The sequence below is a fragment of the Piliocolobus tephrosceles genome, chromosome 14, assembly GCF_002776525.5.
Source record: "Piliocolobus tephrosceles isolate RC106 chromosome 14, ASM277652v3, whole genome shotgun sequence".
In the NCBI taxonomy this organism is placed as follows: Eukaryota; Metazoa; Chordata; class Mammalia; order Primates; family Cercopithecidae; genus Piliocolobus; species Piliocolobus tephrosceles.
In genome coordinates this window covers 1750769-1772907 of record NC_045447.1, presented here as the reverse complement: position 1 = coordinate 1772907, position 22139 = coordinate 1750769, and the positions used below count along the sequence as shown (strand labels likewise).

The 22139-nt window shown below is 62.5% G+C and overlaps 1 protein-coding gene and 1 long non-coding RNA gene across 2 annotated transcripts in view; one reads left to right on the top strand and one right to left on the bottom strand.

The window, feature by feature from the left end:
• Nucleotides 1–17709, bottom strand: part of NOTCH1 (notch receptor 1) — a 49356-nt gene extending 31647 nt beyond the window's left edge. Inside the window, exons 1-2 of the mRNA XM_023227607.1 lie at nt 17401–17709; nt 15707–15785 (exon numbers count right to left, since the gene is read on the bottom strand). Coding sequence (XP_023083375.1) covers nt 15707–15785; nt 17401–17461 — 140 coding nt within the window. The 5' untranslated portion in view covers nt 17462–17709. The remainder of the gene's footprint in view (nt 1–15706; nt 15786–17400) is intronic.
• Nucleotides 17710–19498: 1789 nt separating this feature from the next.
• LOC111553120 lies at nt 19499–21446 on the top strand. The gene is made up of 3 exons (XR_002734821.1): nt 19499–19759; nt 20835–20921; nt 21248–21446. It is a non-coding gene; the product is annotated as an uncharacterized LOC111553120 (long non-coding RNA).
• The last annotated feature ends 693 nt before the right edge of the window (nt 21447–22139 follow it).

Here is a 22139-nt window from a genome sequence, read left to right as displayed (position 1 = left end):
GGGGATGGGCAGGGACAGTGCGGGGGTGTGGGGAATGTGCAGGGACCATGCGGGAACGGGCAGAGACAGTGCGGGGGCCGCCACAGTGCACAGGAGTTGCAGTTCCTAGAGCAGAAGGAACGGCCCTGCACACCCAGCTCCCTGGGAAGGGAAAGGGAGGAGCCACCTGGCTGAAATCAGCGTCTTAACACACCCCACCTCTTCCCCAACAGTCACAGGTCCAGCCCCACCTGCCCTCCTTGGGCCTCGCTGCCAATCCCGGCCCATCGTCCCGCCACAGAAGCCCAAGGGTTCCCTGGCAGCAGTGTGGTCCCTCACAGGCCATAAAGGGGGGTCTTCTCCTCCCCAGACACCCCCAACAGCTGCTGCTCCCAGGGAGCCCGTGGCCACGTCCTGCAGGAGCCAAACGCTAGGCAGCCGGCCTGAGGCTGCCCCTGCCCCGGGACCCCTCCCTCACCAGCAGGACCTGCCCCCAGCCTCAAGGGGTTTTCTGCCCAGAGGGGAGTCTAGGGCTCCCACTGTGCCTGCTCCTGCCATGGCAGGGGCACCGCCACGGCCTCCCCAGACCCAGATCCTGCCATGCTCTGCGAAGACCCAGCAAAGCTGGCCACCTTCTGCCAACACCACTGACACCTTCATCCACATCAGGTGACCTGGGCCACACAGACAGGCCCACCCATCAGCCTGCCCAAGCAAATGGGGCCATATGTGGACTGGCCAGGGGGGACACTGTGACCCCCTACTGGAGATGGGGAGACAAGGCCAGACCCAGGGGGATGACTGCTTCCCGAGGCAGGCTTCCATGAGGCCAAGAAGCTCACTCCAGCCCGGACCAAGGCTTCTGGGGCAGGGGAAGTCCTGAGACCTCAGCCCCTCCCTCGGGCGTAGACCAGTCCAAGTTTCCCAAATCCCAGTGGGGACCACCCACCTTCCAGGAGGCACTGGCTGCTAAGAAATGAGCTGGGATGGCCGGGCCCGGTGGCTCAAGCCTGTAATCCCAGCACTTTGGGAGGCCGAGGCTGGTGGATCACGAGGTCAGGAGATCGAGACCATCCTGGCTAACACGGTGAAACCCTGTCTCTACTAAAAAATACAAAAAACTAGCCGGGCGAGGTGGCGGGCGCCTGTAGTCCCAGCTACTCAGGAGGCTGAGGCAGGAGAATGGCATAAACCCGGGAGGCGGAGCTTGCAGTGAAATGAGATCCGGCCACTGCACTCCAGCCTGGGTAACAGAGCAAGACTCCGTTTCAAAAAAAAAAAAAGAAAGAAATGAGCTGGGCAGGGGGCAGGGGGCTGGGGGCCCCACCTGGGGTCCTCTCCCATTGGAATGGCCAAGCAGCCCAGCCCTGGGGGATGCAGGAGCCTTGGGAAGGTGCTGGAACCTCGTTGCTCACAGCCCCTTCCCTGGCCTCCCCAAATCCCCCCAGAACAAAGAGTTACAGCAACGAAGGCCCCAGGTTCCTCAAACCTGCCAGGACCGTGTCCCAAGCCCTTTTCAAACAGATGGCTGGAGCCTCTGCAGTGGCCGGGAGGCTTTGAAAGGTGCCCTGCAGCCACCAGGTCTTTCTTCCCTTTCTGCTCCCAGCTTCCTTCCCCACCTTGGACAGGAGAGACGGATGCAGGCACGGAGGGGGACGAGGGGACCCACAGTAGCCCAGCACCGCCAGGCCTGCTCACCGTTGGGGCACAAAACCACCAGTTTGGGGGCAGCAATGTGGGATGGTTGCCTCCAGCCACCACCTGCGGTCTCACCTGAGCTGTGGTCTTCCTCAGCCCCTGCAGCCGTTGGGCTGGAGCTGCTGAAAGCTGCGCAGGGGCCCTGCCCTGGCTCCCAGGGCCCCAGGAAGGAGGAAAGGGGCAGTGGGGACTTCAGGGAGGTGGAGGCCCAGTAAAAGGGCTAGCCCCAAACAGCCACCACTCTCGAGACAGCAGGCAGCAGGGGGCTGAGTTAGGTGGGGCGGGGGTCGTGGCCGGCCCACCACAGCACAGGGACCCAGCCAGAGTCTGAGCCAGGGCCGGGCTTTCCGGCCCAAACAGCTGTTGCCGGCACCCCCGGCTCTTTTGTCTGCAAATCTTTTCCCCCAGTTGCATCCTCGGATAGTGTAAAATGTGCTGAAGGAGGAAGTGCAGGAAGACCAGGTTTCCTCCTCTGGCTCCAGGGAAACCCTTTGTGTGGGAGGCGGGATGGGGACAGAACCTGTCCTCCCGGGAAGTCACCTTTCCCGCAGCCGGGAAAACAATGCCCCACAGAGGCGCCCTCACCCGACGTGGGAACGGCTGCCCACATCTGACGGACAGAAGGCCCGTGGAGACGGCAGAGCTGGGGTGGCCGCTCTGGGGGGCATGTGGCCAGCCCCTCCCCCAAATGCCAAGGCACAGCCCAACAGGTTCCGGAACACCAGGAGCCAGGTGTCACCAAAGTGCCCCGCAGGCTGTTTGGAGTATGAAAAACGCCTGCTGGAGCCCCACCTGTTGCTCCACCGCGGGGATTTCCCACACAGGCCCCCCAAAAGCAGGCATGTGCATCCTGTCCTGGGCCTCCCCAATGCCGGTCACCCCAACGGCCCCTAGGGACCCATGTGGAAAAGCCTCTTGGGCTGGAGAGGCCGAGATGGTCACGACACGCCGGGCCTCTGCTCCCAAGAAGACCCAGTCCAGCTCTGCACCCCACGATGGCTCAGGGGCAGGGAAGGCAACGGACAGGCCCACAGCAGCGCTGCTGGAAGGCTCAACCCACACTCCACGAATGAAGTCGGGCATCACAGGCTGCGCTCCGGGCCAGCGCCTGACAGGCTTCTGGCGACTTCCCACCACTGCTCCCAAACAGATCCTGTCGCTGGGGGCGGTGGGAAGGGCCTGCCCGGAGGGCCTCCTGTTCTCCTCTGGAGTGAGCCCCACAGCCAGCGGAGCAGTCACCTGGAGGTGCTGGCTCCATGTCCAGCATCCTTGTTAAGAATGCTGCAGCAGGCTGGGCGCGGTGGCTCACGCCTGTAATCCCAGCACTTGGAAGGCCGAGGTGGGCAGATCATGACGTCAGGAGATCGAGGCCATCCTGGCTAACACGGTGAAACCCCGTCTCTACTAAAAAAGACAAAAAACTAGCCGGGCGAGGTGGCGGGCGCCTGTAGTCCCAGCTACTCGGGAGGCTGAGGCAGGAGAATGGTGTGAACCCGGGAGGCGGAGCTTGCAGTGAGCTGAGATCCGGCCACTGCACTCCAGCCTGGGGGACGGAGCCAGACTCCGTCTCAAAAAAAAAAAAAAAAAAAAAAGAGTGCTGCAGGGAGGGGCGGGACCCCTAGACAGCTGCCCGGCACACACCAGCCCAGGGATGAAGACACTGAGCCCACGCCCCTCCTGGCCTGACCTACACTCGGGCTTTCCAAGCTCTGTCTCATGGGACCCCGCAACCGCCCGGGGGGCGTGTAATGGGCCCATTTCACAGGTGAGAAAACGGGGCAGGTATTCCCAGCACACCACCCGGGTCAGAAGGCAGCTCAGAACCGCTCCTGCTGATGGGGACCAGAGCGGGGCAGGGCAGGGCAGCTTCCCAGGGTGGCGCAGGAGCGGCAGACGCTCCCTGGGAAAGAGGAGGAAGGCGCATGTCCCCCGCACCCCCAGCCCCACCCGGATGGCCTGGATGTTCTGCCTGACCACCTGATCTTCCAGGACCGGGAAGTCTGGAGCAGACAAAGCATTCTTACAGCTCCACCGAAACACAAAACCCTAGGGTGGTGGGGGCAGGGCCCTGCGTGAGAGAGGCCCAGCCTCCCGCTCCCCTTTCCTCCTCCCGCCCGGCAGGAGGGCACCGACGCCCGTTCACCCACGGCACCCGCGGGGCATCGGCACCGGTGAACGAGGGACGAAGCCGAAGCCCACGCTGCCAGAGGAGCGCTCCTGGCCTCCCGGGGGCAGACACCACCATCCTGTGCCTCCTCCCGCCCGTCCCGGGAAACCACGAGGACACCTCCGTGCTGCCTCCCGACTTGGCCACAGATGGACGGCGGTTTCCGTGGTGGCCCCAGAGGTCACCCCATGCCCATCACACCCGCCGGCTCCCCGCTCTCTGACCACATGAGACACAGAGGGGCCTCCGAGCCCAGGAATCCTCCTCTTGGAACACTCCTCGCCTGCCGGCCCAGTCCCAGCGCCCAGTCCGGCTCACACACAGGCCCACAGTGCCCCTGGCACCCCCTCAGAGCCTCACTCTGCCAAGGCCCAGCGCGGTCACCGGGCACCTGGGGCACCACACACTTGGGAAGTGGGATCCAGGCACGTGCCCGCAGCCCTGGGAGGGGCCCCCCCGGGGGAGGGGCCTGCAGTGCCACAACCTGGGGGACACCAGGGTGTCCCAGGACGGCTAGCGCAGGTCGGGGACGGTCTCGGGTACCTTTCCGTGTGGGGAAAGTGGGGGGTTCTTGGGCTGGACTTGGCAGGTCCTAAAACTTCTGTCCCTCCAAGGCAATGAATGATGCCCAGCCTCGCCCAGTGCCTTGTGGCCTCGCCCAAATATCTCGCACTACCTCACCCAATCCCACAGAACCTCGCCCAAATCCCACACATGACCTGGATCAAATAGATCACAACCTCATGCAAATCCCACACGGTCTCCCCAGAGCCTGTGGCTGGGGCTGGCCTCTGGGAGAGACCTTCCTGGAGGGGCCTCCACAGCACCAGGAAGGGGCTCCATGGGGGAGCTGGGCGTGCCGCCTGAGACCCAGCTACACATCCCACGGCCGCCATGACTCTGCTGCCAACTCAAAAGAAGGTGCAACAACTAGAGACAGTCGCCGCAAGGATGGCAGCTGGCGCCGTCAGGAGCCCCGGGGGACACTTCATGGCCCCGGCCGCCTCCCATCTCCTAAGGAGGAAGGGACCTCAGAAAGGTGGCGGTGGCCCAGGGTTGCACAGCTCACATGGGGGAAAGAAGCCCGCAGCCTGAGATGTCGACCCAGCGCCACCCCACGCCTGGAAGGGGGAAGGTCTGGAGGGGGTGGCCGGCCTGGACTGTAGCCCCTGCAGGCTGGAGCCAGGCCTTCCAGTCACCTGCAGCCACCCGCCTGCCTCCACCTTCATTCCCAGTGCCCACTGGCCCCAGGGCTGCCGACAGCCCAGCCAGGCCCGTCCACCAGAGAGCTGCAGAGCTCTGTGCTGGGCCAGACTCTGGAGGCTGCCAGGACAGGACCTCATCACGGCCTCAGCCCCGCCACCATGTGGACCCTGGACACTCAGTCCCGCCTGGCCTCCCCACCTGGCCCTTCGTCGGACAGGAATGAAGCCAGCCTCCTTCTCACCACTGAAGGGGAAGTAGGAGGGGCCACCGCCAGGGGCTGCACCCTGGGAGCTGGGACCAACCCAGGTCCCTCTGTAAGGATGGAGAGTGGAGGCCCAGGGGGCAGACTCTGGCCCAGCCTCCTCCGCCTACCAGCCAGCTCCCAGCCTGAACTCAGCATCTCTTACTGAAAAGCCGTCAGGGAAACCACACATGTTCAAGCCCTGGCTGCTCCCCCAAACCTCTCATTTCCAGTAACTGTGTTTCCGCTCGTCAACAGCTGAAACCGGGCGGAACTTGTGGGGGCCCCGCCGCGTGGCCCTGCTGTGCCGCACAGGGCTCATCCGTCCCCCGGCTGCGGGGAGTCAGCTCTCACCGCCCACCTCCTTCCCAGATAGTCTCTGTGCCCACTTGACGGCTTGGCAAGCCCGGCACCTGCCCTGCCACGGCCACAGGGGCCTCAGAGAGGGCAGGCCAGGGTCGGGGCCTGAACTGCTGCCTCCCACAGGGTTGAGGGCAGGATACTCATCTGAGGCTTGGGTGGGACAATGGCACCTCCTCGGGGCCTACAGCCCTCCGGGCAGGCTCAGTGACCATGGGCCTACAGCAGGGAAAATTCTGGGCCGAAAGCTCCAGCCTCCTACTAAGGTATCTGTCTGCAAATGCACCTTAACCTGTCCGCTTGGGCTGTGGGGAAACCTGTTTCAGGGAAAGTGAGGGACGTGCCAGTCTCCTCCCTTGGACTTGATGAGGCACAAACGCGTCTCTAATAAAGCCGGGTCTCCCCGCCGTGGCTCCCCGGGCAGGTGCCTATGGCTCGGGCCATGAGTCACGCTGGGTGACCCCAGTATGGGGAAGAGGGCAGGAGGCCGGGAGCCAGCGCCTCTGGGCCCAGTTGTCATCTCGGCACGAGGGTGACCATCGGCTTCGTCCTGCCCTCCATGTCTGAGGGCTTTCGGGATGTGGCGGGGGATGGGGAGTCCACTTCTCAAACCCGGTGCATCCTGCCGGGCTGCTGCACTCACAAAAAGGCTGACTCAACACAGGACCTGCCTCCCCGGGCCTTAGCTCAGGCGAGGGCAAGGCTGGCCTCCTGTGCTACCTGTGGAAGTTTGTTCAGCAAATTGACAGTGTCAACGGAACGTCAAGGGGGCATTTACCCAGCTTTAAACAACCAATTCAAGCCCTTCAGAGACGCACAACGGACGCCCAGACCAGGGGACAGCGTAGACAGGGACGACAGTCTGATGACAAACTCTCACCTGCCGATCAGAGCAAGGTTGGAGCCTGTCGCCAACCTCAGTGCCAGGCGGAGCAGAAGCAACAACACAACGATTTCTTGGGGGAAAATCTCAACAAGCACCCTAGCAGCCGGCGGGCCTCCCGCTGGGTGAGAACAGCGCCCACCGGGCCCAGCGGTCTGAACAGCCCTGCACAGGTAAGGCTGGGTGAGTGTTCTGTGGCCACTGGTTCCCACCGTGGTGGTAGGCTCTGTTGGGGGAGGGTCCGGGCAGCATCTGGGCCTGGCCTGATCCAGAGACGCCCTTGGTACTGGTCACTCGCAGACTGTGATTGTGAGGACCCCGATGGGGCCTGGCTGCTGTGTGTGTCTGGGAACTGCAGGTGTGGGTGTCGGAGGCAAAGCCTCCCCTGTGTGCCCCCAGCACATCAGAGCCCCCCAGTCCCTCCCCAGAGAGCCCCCCACTCCCTCCTCACAGAGCCCCCCAGTCCCTCCCTAGAGAGCCCCCAGTTCCTCCCCACAGAGTTCCCCCATCCCCTCCCCACAGAGCCCCCCTAGTCCCTCCCCACGGGCCCCACTGGACACCAGGCCCCAGACCTCCTTCCAGGAAATTGCAGGAACCACAGCAGGGCAGCCCCACAGGCCAGACCTCAGTCAGGGAACTGCTACCTCACGCCCGCCCCAGAGAGCCCTGGCGTCTGGGCTGCAGCTGAGGCTGAGGGGCTGGGGACTTGCAGGATGGGATCCCCTGTCTAAGGGGTGCAGCCAGGTGGGAGGGGCCGGGCCCCCAGGGTTCGCAAGGCCCCTTGGGGACCCACGCAAAGCCACCACTTTGCATTAGGGAGGGCGTGCGGAGAGGGCCTTGTTTAACCATGCGAGCTCAATCTGGAGTGTAGACTGCGAGACGCCCCCAACCCTGGGCCCCTGAGCCTGTGAGTTGGGGGTTCAGAGATGTGGCCTCTACAGAAATCTCCCTCCCAGGAGCAATGGGTGCAGGGTCGGGGGAGCAGTTAGGATCCCTCCCAGGAGCAACGGATGCAGGGTGGGGGGTGCACTGAGGACACTGCTGGGGAGTTTCTCCTCCCGGAATTCCACAGGTCTCGGAGATACACAGAAAGCAACCCCAAAATGCTGGGACCGCCTAACCACCCTGCACCACCACCACTGGGGCAACCAGGCACCCCGATGCTAACACTCACGCATCCGCCTGACTGGGAGAAGTCCCCCAGCTGCCTGCATACGGGGCCTCGGTGTCAAGGGCCACTCACTGGCTGGCCTGGTGCCCTGCAGGGGACGTGGCGCTTCCCTGTCCCAAGGGCAACTCAGAGAGGATACTATCTGCGTCTCAGCGTGAGGGGCCAGGCTCCTAGCTCTCTCCTGTGTCACACGGGCCTGGGTCTCGGCCAGGGCATAGCCAGTCACTCTAAGCTGACCCTGAGGGTCCAGCGGGGAGAAGCAGCCTGGAGAAAACCACACAGAGCTCTGTCCAGGGAAGGGAAAGCCCCGGAACAGGTCGGCCAGGCGGGTGGGGGCTGAGATGCCTGGCCTGCCCCCTGGATGTGTTCAAAACCTCCCTGCCCCCCGCTGCCCCAGCCCCTGCCACGCCTTTGGTCTGGAGCTCCCTGCTGCTGACCCTGTCCCCGCCAGCGTGGAAGCTGCTCCGTGGTGGGCCTCACTTGAAGGCCGTGGCAGGGGCATCCAGGTGGGGTCCCACAGCACTGACTTTGCACGCAGGAGGCCACGGAGGCTGCAGTGTCCACCCCGAGCTTATGGCCAAACCCATCCGTCCTGCGGCCTGGTTCTGAAGCAGCGTGCTCCTCCCCCGCCCAGGGGGGCCTGCATCTGCCGTGCCCACCCAAGCCCCAGGGTCCAGCATGTAGTAGATGCTCAATAAAGACCGTCTACCCTGCATTCTTACAGCACCAGGCGTGTGGGAGCTGAGTGACCGTGGCCCCATTATGTGCCTCCCGTGGGATGAGGGATGCTGAAGAGCTTGGCGGCTGGCGTGAGTGAGGCCCGGGGACAGGCTGTGAACCTGTCTCGGAGTCCTGCGCTGGGCAGGGGCCCCAGACATGCCAGGCCACCCTACAGATTCACCTGGTAACATGCCAGGACTCACTCCAGGGGGCTCTGTGGCTGCTGGGTGGCCGTACCGGCCCAGAGTGAGCACCATCTCTTCCAGGAAGCCAACCTGGACGCCCTCCCAACATTTGCCTCCTCTGGAGTGTCTGGGAACTGGGATGCTGGTGTCCACCTCTGGCCAGTCCCTGATGCTTTTGGCGGCTAAAATCCAGTCCTCAGAAGAATGCAGTTCTAGTCCACATGTGGCATGGATGAACCTTAAACACATCACGCTCAGTGAAAGAAGCCGGGGGCCAAAGACCCCCTTCGGTACAATTCCGTTCAGAGGCAATGTCCAGAAGAGGCAAATTCATAGAGGCAGAAAGCGGGTTAGTGGTTGCCAGGGGCTGGGGCAGTCAGGGAAGAGTGACGGTATTTGGGTACAGTTTCTATTGTGCACAGTGAGAAAGTCCTGGAACTAGACAATGGTTGAATGAACTCGTGAATGTGCTAGATGCCAATGAATAGCACGCTTTAGTTCAAAAGCCACATTTTCAGCCTGGGCAATATAGCAAGATCCCACCTCTGCAAAAAAATTAAAAATTGGTGAGGCATGGTGGTGCACACCTGTGGTCCCAGCTACTCTGGAGGCGGAGGCAGGAGGATCGCTTGAGCCTAGGAGTTTGAGGCTGCAGTCGGCCATGATCCCACCACTTCACTCCAGCCTGTGTGACAGAGCGAGACCCCATCTCCAAAAACAAAAAAAGTGGCCGTGCGTGGTGGCTCAAGCTTGTAATCCCAGCACTTTGAGAGGCCGAGGCAGGTGGATCACCTGAGGTCAGGAGTTTGAGACCAGCCTGAACAATATGGTGAAACCTTGTCCCTACTAAAAATACAAAAATTAGCTGGGGGTGGTGGTGTGCGCCTGTAGTCCCAGCTACTCAGGAGGATCACTTGAATGTGGGAGGCGGAGGTTGCAGTGAGCCAAGATTGCATCACTGCACTCCAGTCTGGGTGACAGAGCAAGACTCCATCTCAAAAAAACAAACAAACAAAAGAAAGGCAAATTTTGTAACATGAGTAAGTGTGGGTGTCGGAGGCAAAGCCTCCCCTGTGCACCCCCAGCACATCAGAGCCCCCCAGTCCCTCCCCCGAATCCCCCCATATACAGATGCATCCCCCAAATCTAGTCCTTAGCTCCCTTTGCTCCCAGGGAGCAGGGTGGGGTGCGGCAGGGCCACAAGGAGAACCCAATCAGGCAACTTTGAGAAAGGGCTTCCTTCCGCCCCCCCTTCCCCTGCAGCCACTACCCCTTCCCCAGCTGGGGAGACCACCGAGCCCAGTGCAGGCCTTGCCGCAGGGCCCACGGCCACCACCACGCCTTCAGCCCGACCCAGGGTCCCGCTGGCTGTCGTTGGAAGGGAATCACATACAGATGGGGAAACTGAGGCCCAGGGAGGAGACAGTGTGGGGAGCACAACAAATCAGAGCCAGCCCTGCTTCGTATCCCCTTGGAGCTCTGGGTCCCACGGAAGAAAGCCCCAGCGCTGCCTGGGAAACTCCAGGCCATCAAAAGCATCCCGGCCCACAGTGTGATGCCCCAAAGCCAGCCGCTCGTGAAAGCTGCTGGTATTTCCTCCTCAGCCCCAGGAAAGATCCGGAAAGTTCTGGAGACGCCTGCACATGAAGGTGAAAGCTGACGCCAGCCTGCCTCAGATCCCCACGCCCTCGCAGCCACAGCCTTCCCACCTGTGCGCTGGGGATGAAACGGCACTGGCACACCTGGAGGGTGGGCGGCCGCCTGCCAGGGCTTTTACGAGGCTGGGTAACAGCAGCGTCCTGAGCGTGGAGCTGTCATCGCTGCATTATTGAGGAAGGCAAGCTAGACACCCAATCGATTCTGCAAAGCCACATCCTTTCACTATTTATAGACGAGACATGAAACAGGAAAGGTCCCCTCCCCACAGCAAAAGGGTGCAGTCCCTCGGCCCGGCCTGGAACTGCCCAGTGGGCACGGGGGGCCGCCACTGCTCATCACAGGTGCAGACAATGAGGAACGAGGCCAGTCCCGGCTCCCAGGGGGTCTCCAGTTTGCTGCCCACGTCTGGGGGTCCCCGTGCCCAGCTCTGCCCTGTGGAAGCACTTCCCCAGTGCACTGTCTGCCCTGCCCTGCCCTACCCTCTTCCTGCCAGGGTCGCTCTTTTCTTTCTCTCTCTCTTTCTCTATTATTATTTTTTTCAATGGAAAACATGTTGGCCGCTGTTCAGAGGCGGGGCCTGCCCCAAGGAGCCAGCTTCCTTCAGAACTCTCCAGGCTCCCACCCCAGTCTCTGCCCCAGGCCTTCCTGTTCCTGAAGTCTCCCCAGTCTGAGTAGGTGAGACTTTCTATTTGACACTGCCTGGGTTTTTTTGTTGTTGTCGTTTTTTGTTTCTTTTGTTTTTTGAGACAGTCTCACTTTGTCGCCCAGGCCCAGAGTGCAGTGACACGATCTCGACTCACTGCAGCTTCCGTCTCCTGGGTTCAAAGGATCCCCAAAGGATCCTCCTGCCTCAGCTTCCCAAGTAGCTGGTATTACAGGCACATGCCACCACGCCTGGGTAATTTCTGTATTTTTAGTAGAGACGGGGGTTTTGCCATGTTGGCCAGGCTGGTCTTGAACTCCTGACCTCAGGTGATCTGCCCTCCTTGGACACTGCATGTTTTTAAACATGTTTTTCTAACCAGGGCGCCCTTGAAGACCAGGTTCTGCATAAACAGGAGGTCCTGTCACAGACCTTTCCGTTCAGCTCAGCATGAGGAGAGTCAACCTGTTCCTCCCCTGGCCGCGCCCAAGACAAGGCAGGTGACTCAATGGAAACAGCCAGACCGGGTGACAGGAGATACCCCGTCCCTCCCCAGCCTCCCAGGCCGGCTGCAGGGCCAAGTCACTTCCCGCCTGAGCCTCCTTCCTCCTCTTTTAAGGGGAAGCCACGCCCCCAGCCCGCTTGTAGTCGGGAAGTGACGGGGCAGCTCAGGCAGACTGGGGCTGTGGTTAGGGACATTCGCTTGGGAGAAGGAGAGGGGCAGGGCTGGTAGGAACTCTGCCACCGCTGTGTGACCCTGGGGCCGATGGCGACTTCTCTGGGTCTCTTCCTCTCGCTTACTGGTGCCTGATCCAGACAGCTTTACGGGGCTGCCAGGAGCTATGCCAGGCCACCACCTCCAACATGTCCCACACGTGAGCCAGGTGTCTCTCTCACCCCTTGCTGGGAAGTGAACTTCACGGGAGCAGGGCAGCAGGGGCCGTGTCTGCCCTGTCCCCACTGGGGGACTGCCCTGGAGCAGAACGCTGCAGCGCACAGCAGGCGCTCAAACGCGTCTGTGAACTGAAGCCACCCTGGGAGATGGATTTCCCCGGAGCCGGAGCCACCCTGGGAGATGGACTTCCCCAGAGCTGCCAAGTCCCTCCCCAGGCAGTGCCAGGCCCGGCCCCCCAGGCAGCACCTTTAGGAGTCTCTTGAATTCACTCATCAATCAATTAAACATTCAGGAAGGAGGCTCTGGAAACTAGCACTGTCAGCCGACGGGGAGAAGGCGGGGAGGAAAGGAGTTCTGACCAGGTGCCTTCTCCACACGGTTCTCATGCAATCCTCACGCATCACGAAGAGATCCAGCGTGTATCAGCCTGGCTGACATGCTGGGGAAACTGAGGCTTGCATGACCTGATGATCCAAGGTCACGGAGCTAGTGGGTGGCCAGGTCAGGCCTCAGACACAAGGTTGTCCAAAGCCCACCAACCAGCAGGCAGCTGGACATCCTCCTGGAGGTGCTGGGTGTGACAGCCTACCCTCATTTCTCCCAGCTCCTGGAAGACGCCATGTGCAATTCTGACTCTGCCATCAGCAGGCAACATCTTAGCCGCCCCCTGCCTCGACGCCCAGTCCAGACCCAGGCAGCCTGGGAGAGCATTTCAGACCAAGGACACAGTCTCACCCAGACAGATAAGGTCCCTGCAGCTCTTCTCGCCTCTCCTCAAAACAAAGGCACAAAAGGGGTAGCCCTCTTCAGTATCCCCTGCTCACACTGACGGAGCTGCCGAGGGGGCTGGAGAAGAGCCAAGGGCCACAGTGACCCCCTGGGCCTGCTCAAAAGGCCACTATCTCCGACCACAGCCACCACAGCCACAGCGCACACAGCAGGTGCCCAGAGAACAAGCATCCTCCACCCGCCAGCATGTGCTGCCAGGTGTTTCCTACCTGGCCACTGGCTGACCAGGCCACAGTGACACTCTGACCTCCTGGGAAGGCATTCTGCACCAACAAAACCACTTTTTCCAATCCCGAGCTCTGCAACCACCTGATTGGCAGCTTCCGGTGAAGGTTCCTTCGCTTGGGGTGGAAAGAAATGATTCACCCAGTACTAGTGTGCCAGGCACTATAACTCCCAGCAAGACCATGCCCGTTCTACAGTAGAAGCAGCAACTGGCACCAAAAGTCAAAGCTCTTTCCGGGCTCACAGCTGGATACCACGGGGCAGGGATTCACACACAGGCTGGCAGGGCTCCAACAGCCTGCACCCCAAATGCTTTCGAGAAATAGTGTGGGTTTCTCCCCTTGCTGGGAGAGCCAGGCTTCCTGCAGGTGCCCTGGCCAACTCCTGGACAGACCTGGGCCTTCTGAGAAGGACGAGCAGGAATGGGAAGGCGGAGGTGCCTGAGGGGTGTACGTGGGGTGGGGCTCAAGGCCAGGGAGGGAACCTGAGGCGGCAATGCTCCCCAAACTACTGTGTGAGCCCGGACCTGTGCCTCTGCAAGCCGGGCCCGGCTGTGGCCCTGGCCTCCAACCCTGCAGCCCAGAGGCGGGAGCCTGAGGACGCACTTCCGTCCCATCTTCTCGTTGGACTTGTGGGGTGTGCACAATGGGGTCTCTGTGGGCTGAGCTCGGCTGCCTGTCAGGCCAAACTGAAGCAGGCTTCCCGCCAAGAAGGAGGGGGCGCCAGGCCCCAGCGAAGGGGACAAGGCCAGGCACCAAAGCCCTGGTCAGCGGCCTGCCTTGGGCAGGAAACAGCTCACCAGGATCCCAGGTTCGGGGAATGGGAGAGTGGGCCCATGACACCAGTGTTTTGCGGCCCTGTGGCAGGGTTTTAGCCCAGACATCAGGGAGCTGCAGCAATCTGTACCCCAAAGCACAGCCCTCTGGCCTGTGGAGACCTCAGTCCCAGACCCCTGTGGGCCAGGCTGTGCCTACTCCCTACTGCCACTGAGAAGCAACAGGCCCCCAATTTTCCCAGCATGGCATTCCTCCCACCCTCCCAAAGTCCTCTGCAGGAGCAAGAAGGTTCTCCCAGAGACCTGAATGGGTGGAGGCAAAGTCCGAGCCGGGAGCACGGTGGCAGGGAAGGGGGTTATACATTCTGGGAAGCCACGCATAATTAATCACACGGCATTAATCCGCCTCCCCCAACAATAGCTGCTGCACTTCCCCTGGATCCCAGCTGTCGGTCTCTGAATGAAAGGAAACAAGATTTAGGGCATCAAGCGTCCGTGCGGCTTCTGCAGGGGGAGAAGGGGGCCCCAAAAAGCAAAAAAAAAAAAAAAGTAGTGTGCGCATTCATTAGTGTCTGACAAAGACACAGTCGGCTTTGTCCATTAAACTGCTCACGGACCTGCTTAATTGGCTTCAGTTTGGGGAGGGTGGGGGCCGGGGAGGGAGGACGGGGGCTGCTGCCCACAGGCTGGGCAGTCGGTGCAGGCAGGAGCCGGGCTGGGGTTGTCAAGGGAATGGGACCTTCTACAGTTGGAATGAGGGCGCGCAGACTGGCTGGGGAGCCATTTCTTCATCTGTAGCTCCTGGGGGCGGAGGGAACTCTTTTTCCAGCCACCAAACACCTCCTCATTATTCTCATCAGGGATGGACTCAAGTTGAAGGGCATCGACCACGGCAGAACAGTTCCCCACCGCCGACTGGCACTCACAGGCAGGCAGGAGGGAGCGGTTCCACGCGACTTCCCAGCCCCCTCCATGCCCATTTTACATCTGAGCCTGGCAGACCAAAAGGGCCACGGGATTTTGAGGTCAGAGTTTGCAGATGCCAGGACAGAAACCAGATTCAATAATTACCCCACACCCCGCGCCAAAAGATGAGTTCCACCTTCTCTTCCCCAGCCCCAGCCTGAGGCTGGGAGGAGGGAGCTGGGGCAAACAGAGAGCCCAAAGGCTGGTCCAATTTTGAAGAGTCAATTTCCTTCGAAGAGGCATCACCCGCCCAGAGGAGGCATCACCCACCCAGAGGAGGCATCACCCACCCAGAGGAGGCATCACCCGCCCAGAGAAGGCATCACCCGCCCAGAAGTGGCATCACCCGCCCAGGAGGCATCACCAATTGCCCAGAGCAGGCATCACCCGCCTAGAGGAGGTATCACCTGTGCCTAGAGGAAGCATTACCCGCCCAGAGGAGGCATCATGCACCCGGAGGTGGCATCACCTGTGCCCAGAGGAGGCATCACCCACCCAGAGGAGGCATCACTACCAGCCCAGGAGGCAACACCTGTGCCCAGGAGGTATCACCACCAGCCGAGAAGGCATCACCCACCCATAGAGGGTATCACCCACCCAGGAGGCATCACCTGTGCCCAGAGGAGACATCACCCACCAAGAGGAGGCATCACCACCAGCCCAAGAGGCATCACCACCCACCCAGGAGGCATCACCCCTGGAAAGGAGGCATCACCTGTGCCCAGGAGGCATCATCACCTGCCCAGGAGGCATCACTCGCCCAGAGGAGGTGCCCCAAGTTGGCAGGGTGGTGGGGTCTGGGCTTCTCAGTAAATGGTCCAGAGCTTCCCCTGACAGATCAACTGTTTCTTGGGGACTTTAAGAAGAATTGGGGTACTGGGACTCCCACTTAGTAACCCAGGAGCCTGAGGTGGCCCACAGAGGAGCGCCCAAGCCCCCAGCAGCCAGACCAGCTCCACACGCAGCATAATTGCTGGTGATTAAGTAATTGCCAGACTGTCCAATAAAAGTCAGCACGTGACTGTGCCCAGACTCTGGGCCATCTCCAGAAGACAATGCCCTAGTGTTCTGTCCCCTGCACGGCTGCAGAAGGCAGGGGCTCTGCCCTCAACAAAGCAACAGGTCCCGCAGGGGTGGTACTCACACGCAGGCCTCCGTGCCATTGGCCGCTTCACACTTCCCGCCATTCAGGCAGGTCTCACCCGGCTGGGAGCATCGCGGGCCTAGGCAGGGGCAGGAGAAGAGAGGTCAGTCTCACCCCCACCACCGAAGGCCCTTGTTACCCTGGAGGTGGGACCCGCACCCAGCCAAGGGGCACTGTCCTCCCCCCACCCTGGACGCCTCTGAGTAGTGTCATGGGTTACCAGGGCAGGGGTCCACAGGAAGCCCCACCATGAAACCAAAGAGTGTCAACATTCTGCCCAGAGTTCTGTAGTCAGAAATGGGGGGAAGGGGAGCAGCAGGGAACACGTCCTGCTTGAAGCAGGGTGGGAGGCCTGACGTGCCGCCTGGACGCAGTGGGAGAAAAGCAGAGACAAAGTGGGCTACTCTCCCAAGCGTTGCCCCCCACCCCAGAGGCTCACTGGGGGAGTCTGGCAGGGCAGGGCCCCCCATCCAGCCGCTGAGATTGCCTCTGTTCAAACCCGTTCTGCAAGGGGGCAGAGCTGGACGGCGGGAAGGGGGGGGGTGGCCACACTCAGCTCCCGCCCGTGGGAAAATGCGACAGCTGCTCGCCCGCTGCCCCGCCCGCCAACAAAGCGCCGGCCTCCGCCTCGGAATCAGAGCTGCCCATTGTGGAGTCGGGGCCGCCTCCAGGGGCACCAGGACTGCACCCCGGGGACCCGGCCCCGCCTCTGCCGACACCCAATACCTGCTCCCGCGGGCGCGCATCTCCAGGGCAGCCCCCAAATACCCACAGGAGGGGGATGAAGGTCCCCCATTCGGAAGGAATTCGACCCCATCTCGAGAAGGGATCAATTACTCAACCCCTCCCTCCCCATCTTAAGGGGGCTGAGAAACGGGGGAGGGTGGTGTGACATAGAGCAGCACTTTCTGGAAGAGGACAGATAATTCTCGCCTGCAACTCTCGGAGAAAGAGTGGATTAATCACTCGATTCCCCAGAGACCCCCCTCGATGTGCGGCGAGGAGAGATGTAAGAGCCCCCCACCCCCATCCTGCTCTCCACCCCCAAGCTTTCCAAACTTCAACTCTGCAAAGCAAAAGGAAAAGTTCAATGCCCCCCGGCGCGAAGGCTTCTTGCGCAAACCCCTCCCCCAAACTGAGAGCTGGGCTGGGGGGCACCGGCGGGCGGGGCGACCGGGAGCCCGGAGACCCAGCCGGGCCGCGCGGGTCAGTGAAGGCGAACGCGGCGCCGCGGAGCCCACACTCCGCGCCCCAACATCCGCCCCGGCGTGGGCCAGAGGCGAAGAAGAAAGAAGATAAATGGCCCGGAGAAGCAACAGGAAACCAAAACCGACTCTATTCAAATCGAAAAGTAGTAGGCAGCCGGCCCGCCCGGCCGACCGGCGGCAAGCCCCACGCGCGGCGGGTGAAGGGCGGGCCCGGGTAGGGCCTCCGGGACCCCAGCACCTCACGCCGGCCTCCAAACTCGGCTCCAGGCACGGGCGGCGGGAGTCTGCCTCCACGGGGGGATCGAGGGGCAGGGTCGGTTCTCCCCCAGCCCGGGACTCCAAGAACCCCATGCCCCGGGCCGCCCGCTCTTCTCTCTCCACGCCGACCTCCCCGCCGCCCGCCCCCAGCCACGGGGCGCGCGCGCCGGGCGCCGCCGTTTCCAAAGTGCGCGGAAAGTGGGGGCTCACGGGTGGGTGGGCGCCTACCTCGTGCGGCGAGCGCGGGCAGCAGCGCCAGGCAGAGCAGGGGCGCCAGGAGCGGCGGCATGCCTCCCTCCCGGCTGCCCTCTGCGCCCGGACGGCGGCCTCCTGCGCTGGCCGGCGGGGCTGGGACGCACACGCGCGGCGGACGGTCCCGGGGAGGCGGCGGACAGTCCCGCCCTCTCTTCCCCGGCTGGCAGTCGGCGCTGTGCTCTCGCGGGCTCCCGGGCCCGTCTCCGCGCCCGGCTCGTTCCTTCGCTGCGCTCGCACCCGCGCCCCGCGCCCCGGCGCCCCTGCGCTCCCTCCCGCGGCCGAGGCACTAGTGAGGCTCAGAGTCGAGGTGCGCTCCGCCCCCACCGGCCCCGCCCCGCCCGGCACCGCCCCCACCGGTCCCCCCGCCCCCTCCGCGGCCACCTCCTCCCGCGCGCCCGGTCCGCCTATGCGCCTCCCCGAGCTGAGCCGCGCGTCCCGAGCCCAGCCTCTCCGGGGAGGAGGGACCCGGCGGCGCGGCGTGGGTCGGGAGCGGGCGCCTGGGACTACTTCTCGTTTGAAAGTTTTCAGAGGCCAAAAGTTTGAGCCGGGGCTGCGGAAGGATCCGGCTCTGGCCGTTGCCGCGCTCGGCGACAATTGGCAACGGAAATTTGCATGTGAATAAGCGGAGGAGCCTGGGGTGGAGTGGGGAGGGCGAGGCCGCGGGCAGCTGTGTCCACCGTGCTCTGGGCCGGGCGGGGAGCAGCTGAGGCCACGCTGGGGGACCCCGGGCCCGGGGCAGGGCTTTGGGAGAAGTGGCCTAGCCTTGGGTGCGCCCCTAGCCCAGCGGCTTCACTCCCTCCCGAGGGCCCCGTGGCCGCGGCTTTAGGCGTCCACAGGATCGATGGCCGCCAGACACCCCTGGCGGTGATTGCCTGAGCACTTGACCGCGAGGGATGGGGGCGCAGCAGCCTCAGGGCAGGGAGCTCAGGGCGCCCCGAGGGAGCAGCCAGGACCAGTGCCTCGCGGACGTATTGCGCCCCGCTCCCCCAGGGGGGACCCGCGTCGACATGCTCCTCGGTCACCGTCCTCCTCCTGCCCGGGCGCCGCCTGCCTAAGGTGGCCCCGGAAAGCACAGACGGGTCGGGCGGATCTGCCGCTGGCGCCGGCGCAGCCCCTCCCACGTGCCCCTTCCGGCTGATTTATTTCTCCACCACGATGCCAGGCACGGGCACCCTGTGCCAAGCCTGGTTAAGCGCCAGGAGTCCAAAATGCCTGCCATAGTCCCTGCGCAAAGTTCACGGCCTCGTGCCGGGGACAGACAGCACCCCCTCCCCACCCCAACACAGGGTGGTGAGTGCGATGGCAGAAGGCGCTGGAGTAGGAGGGCTATGCCTGCCCTGCGGGGAGACTGAAAGGCTGAGAGGGACCTAGGACTCTGGGAGCCTGGGGGAAGGGCTGCAGAAACCCCAGGGCGTGGTGGCAGAGGGAGGCACAGAAAGCAGGACAAATCTCACACCTGACTCCAGCGAGCCTTTCCTGGCACACCTCTTGCCAAGTACTGAGCACTCTGGAAACAGCCAGTGCAGATGGCCTATCTCCCCCTGTAGCTGCTGCTGGGAGCCTCCCTCGCCTGCGTCCTCCCAGAAGCTGGCCTCACTTCTCCAGGCCTGGGGTAACATCTCGGGGTCAGCGCCCCAGGAGAGGAGGCGCCTGGAGGCAGCAGAGATGTTTATGTAACAGCAGCCCGGCAGCCTGGAGGAGCAGATTTTCCATAGAAGGAAGCGCGGGGCTGTGCAGCTCCCAGGCTGAGGACACTGCCCACCACCACGTCCTCTGCTCCGGGTGGGTGGGGGTAGGGTGGGGCACAGGGAGGCCTGAAGGCCTCAGGCCTAGTGCTGATCGGGTGCAACCGCCTGTGTGCCTCCGTTGGCATCTCTGCCTATGAGCCCCAGGCCAGAAGTAATGGCCCATGTAACCCTAGCTCGGGGGCCAGTCCTCAGCATTTTTCGAAGGGGCAGCCTGGGAGGGGCAGCCTGTAAGGGGAGGGGATCCCCGGATGGGGGTTCTCCCCTGGTCTGCCCCAGCTGTGCTGACAGCATCTCCACCTGGGGCCTCTATCCTCTACCAGCAGAGAAGAGAGTGGCCCATTCAATGTCCACCTGTCAGGCCACCCAGCAGCCGGCACGTTCATAAGCCCATGTTACAGATGGTGCAGCCGGGTGCACAGACCTGAGGGGGGCACAGGCCTCAGCCTCCCAGCTCCCAACGCCTGCAGCACCCACAGCGGGGAGTACCCCATGGACAGCTGGGGCTGAGGAGAAGCAAGGGATGAGGGGGATGGGCCTCCCCTCCACCCACCAGCCTGGGAAGGGGGTGGGCCCCTGGCAAGTAGGTGAGAAGCTTCATTCACAAGTTGTCCGGGCTCCCCATTCCTCTTTTTCAGGCCAGTGGGTGTGGGCAGTGGGGTAAGGCAGGGGTCCTACCCAGCAGGAGTGCATCTGCTGCCCTGGAGCCTGGAGGCCTCCTGCAAGTCGGGGGGCAGCTCTGGGCAGCGGGCATTGCAGGGGCTAAAGAGAAACAAAAGAAGGCAGGTTGTGTGCAGGGCACCCCAGCCACTCCAGAAACCCAATCAGAAGGTGGGGGCTAGGACCCCAAGAAGCCGAACTGGGATGCAGTGCTGCCAGGCCTCCCCCGTGGGAGTCACTTAAGGCTTCCTGTCCCAGCTTGTGGTGGGAGCTGGGACAAGGTTCCCGGGGTACCCCTGGGGGCAGGGGTACCCTGAATGAAGAGGCTGTTCCCAAGCTGCCCAAGAAGCCTGGAAGCAGATGAGATGGGGCCGCAGAGCCGGGTTTGCGGAGGGGAGAGGCAGACGTGTCCCGCAGCCCCCTCTTCTTCAGAGGCCACGTGCAGGTGCTGAGGGGAGAGCAGCCTAGGTGTTGTACCCCAGGAGACTGAACTGGGTCAGCTCCCCCTCGTTTGCTGCCAGAGAAATGGGGGTACCATTGTCAGGGTGGGCTAAGGAGGCCCTGCTGACATTGGCCCAACCAGGCCCCTGCTTTGTGGCTGCTGTGAGGGCTTTCGAGAGCAGAGCAGACCCTAAGTGTGTGGAGACGCGAAAGCATAGCTGGTCAGCACACAGGGACAGCGACAGAGCTCCTGCCGCCTGCTTGGCCCCAGGTGCTGTGCAGCACGGAGACCCAGGTGACCTTAAAACACCCCAGGGCTGGCTCCGGCCCCAGAGAGATGTGTTCTGAGTGGAGGGGGTCAGCAGTGACCCGGTGGGTGGGTGTATTTGAGGGCTGCCTGAGTTGAAAGCTCTGTGTCGATTCTAAGGGGCGGCCAGAGCTAAGACTCCCAGTTCTGAGCCCAAGGCCCTTTCCTTTCTGCAGGAATTCGTCTTGGCTCTTGCTGCCCCCATGACCCTGTGGCGCTGGGGGGCAGGGAGCGTGATGCTCCCCATTTTTCAGGAGGGAAACTGAGGCTCAGAGACATCATGAGGATGCCAGCTCAAGGCCCAGCCAGGCCTTGGTCCTCAGCTGCTGTCATCCAGTAGGGTAAGTGGGACCCCCAGGAGGTGTTGGGGGATACTCCTCCCCTCCCCCACGCTCACGGTCTGTTCACTGTGCAAGGCAGCAGGCTGGACTTGGAGCAGGGACCATCGCTTGGCGTGGCCATGTTGGAGTGGCCCCTGGGACTGAAAGCAGGGGGCGTGGGGGCTCTGAAGCCAGGCTAAGTGTGGGGACTTCCTGTGGCGGTTACCCTGCCAGGTCCTGGGTGGGGGCCACCACCAGGCAGCTGTGGGAACATTCCAGACCACCTGGGGTGGGGCTCCTTCACCTCTTGAAGCTGACTGTAAAAGACATCTGACCTGCATGTGAAGCTCAAACCCAGAGGCCTCCAGGGTGTCCAGCCTCCAGAGTCCCTCCTACGCAGCCTCCATGTCCCCATCCACTGCAGCCCCTGACCATCAGGCGCACCGTGAGGCCTTCGAGGGCTGCCAGGCCTCAGGCTCTGCTGCACCAAGTGATTTTGAAAGTCCCATCTGCCTTTATCCACTTAAAAAGAACTTGGGACACTTCCTTGAGGTTGGGCATTTTTTCAGATGTGGTTTCATATCTGCCTTGCAACCTGGTCACCTGCGCTGGGCGGTCTGCTGTGACGCACCTGGCTATCCTTCCTCTAGGATGGATTTGGGCTGGCCCTTGTTCAAGGAGGCTGGAGTCTGGAATCTGCTTCCTGGTCCCCTGCTGCATGCAGGCAGCCACTGTCACCCAGGCCCAGGGGTGCCTGCAGGTGCTGGGCATCTCACCCTGGCCCTCACAGGGGTCCCTCACACCCTGCACCTCTCGGTCTGTGCCGTGGACTTCCCTGCTCTGCTGTCGCAGGCCTTGTCCTCTGCTGAAGCAGTCTCTTCCCCACGTGTCCCTGAGACTCCTCAGCCATCCCAGAGGCTCTCGGCCGTCTGAGCGCCCCCGAACACGAACCCTTCCTGACCCACTCTCTGTGTATGAGGCAGAACCCATCCCTGCCAGGACCCAGGACTCACACCAGAGGATCCGGAAGATTTGCTGACTGACCTGACTGCAAGAAGCTGAAGGAATGTGGGCACAGGCCCAGCAGGGGCTTGCTTGGTACCAAGTCAACTGGCTGTCCATGCAAGCCTGACACTGTGACCGGCCCTCCTGTTGGTGCCTGGAGCCCTCCCTGGACCCAGCTGCCAGAACAGTGGCCCTCAGCTGTGGCCAGGACTCTGCCCAGGGCCCTGTCTACTC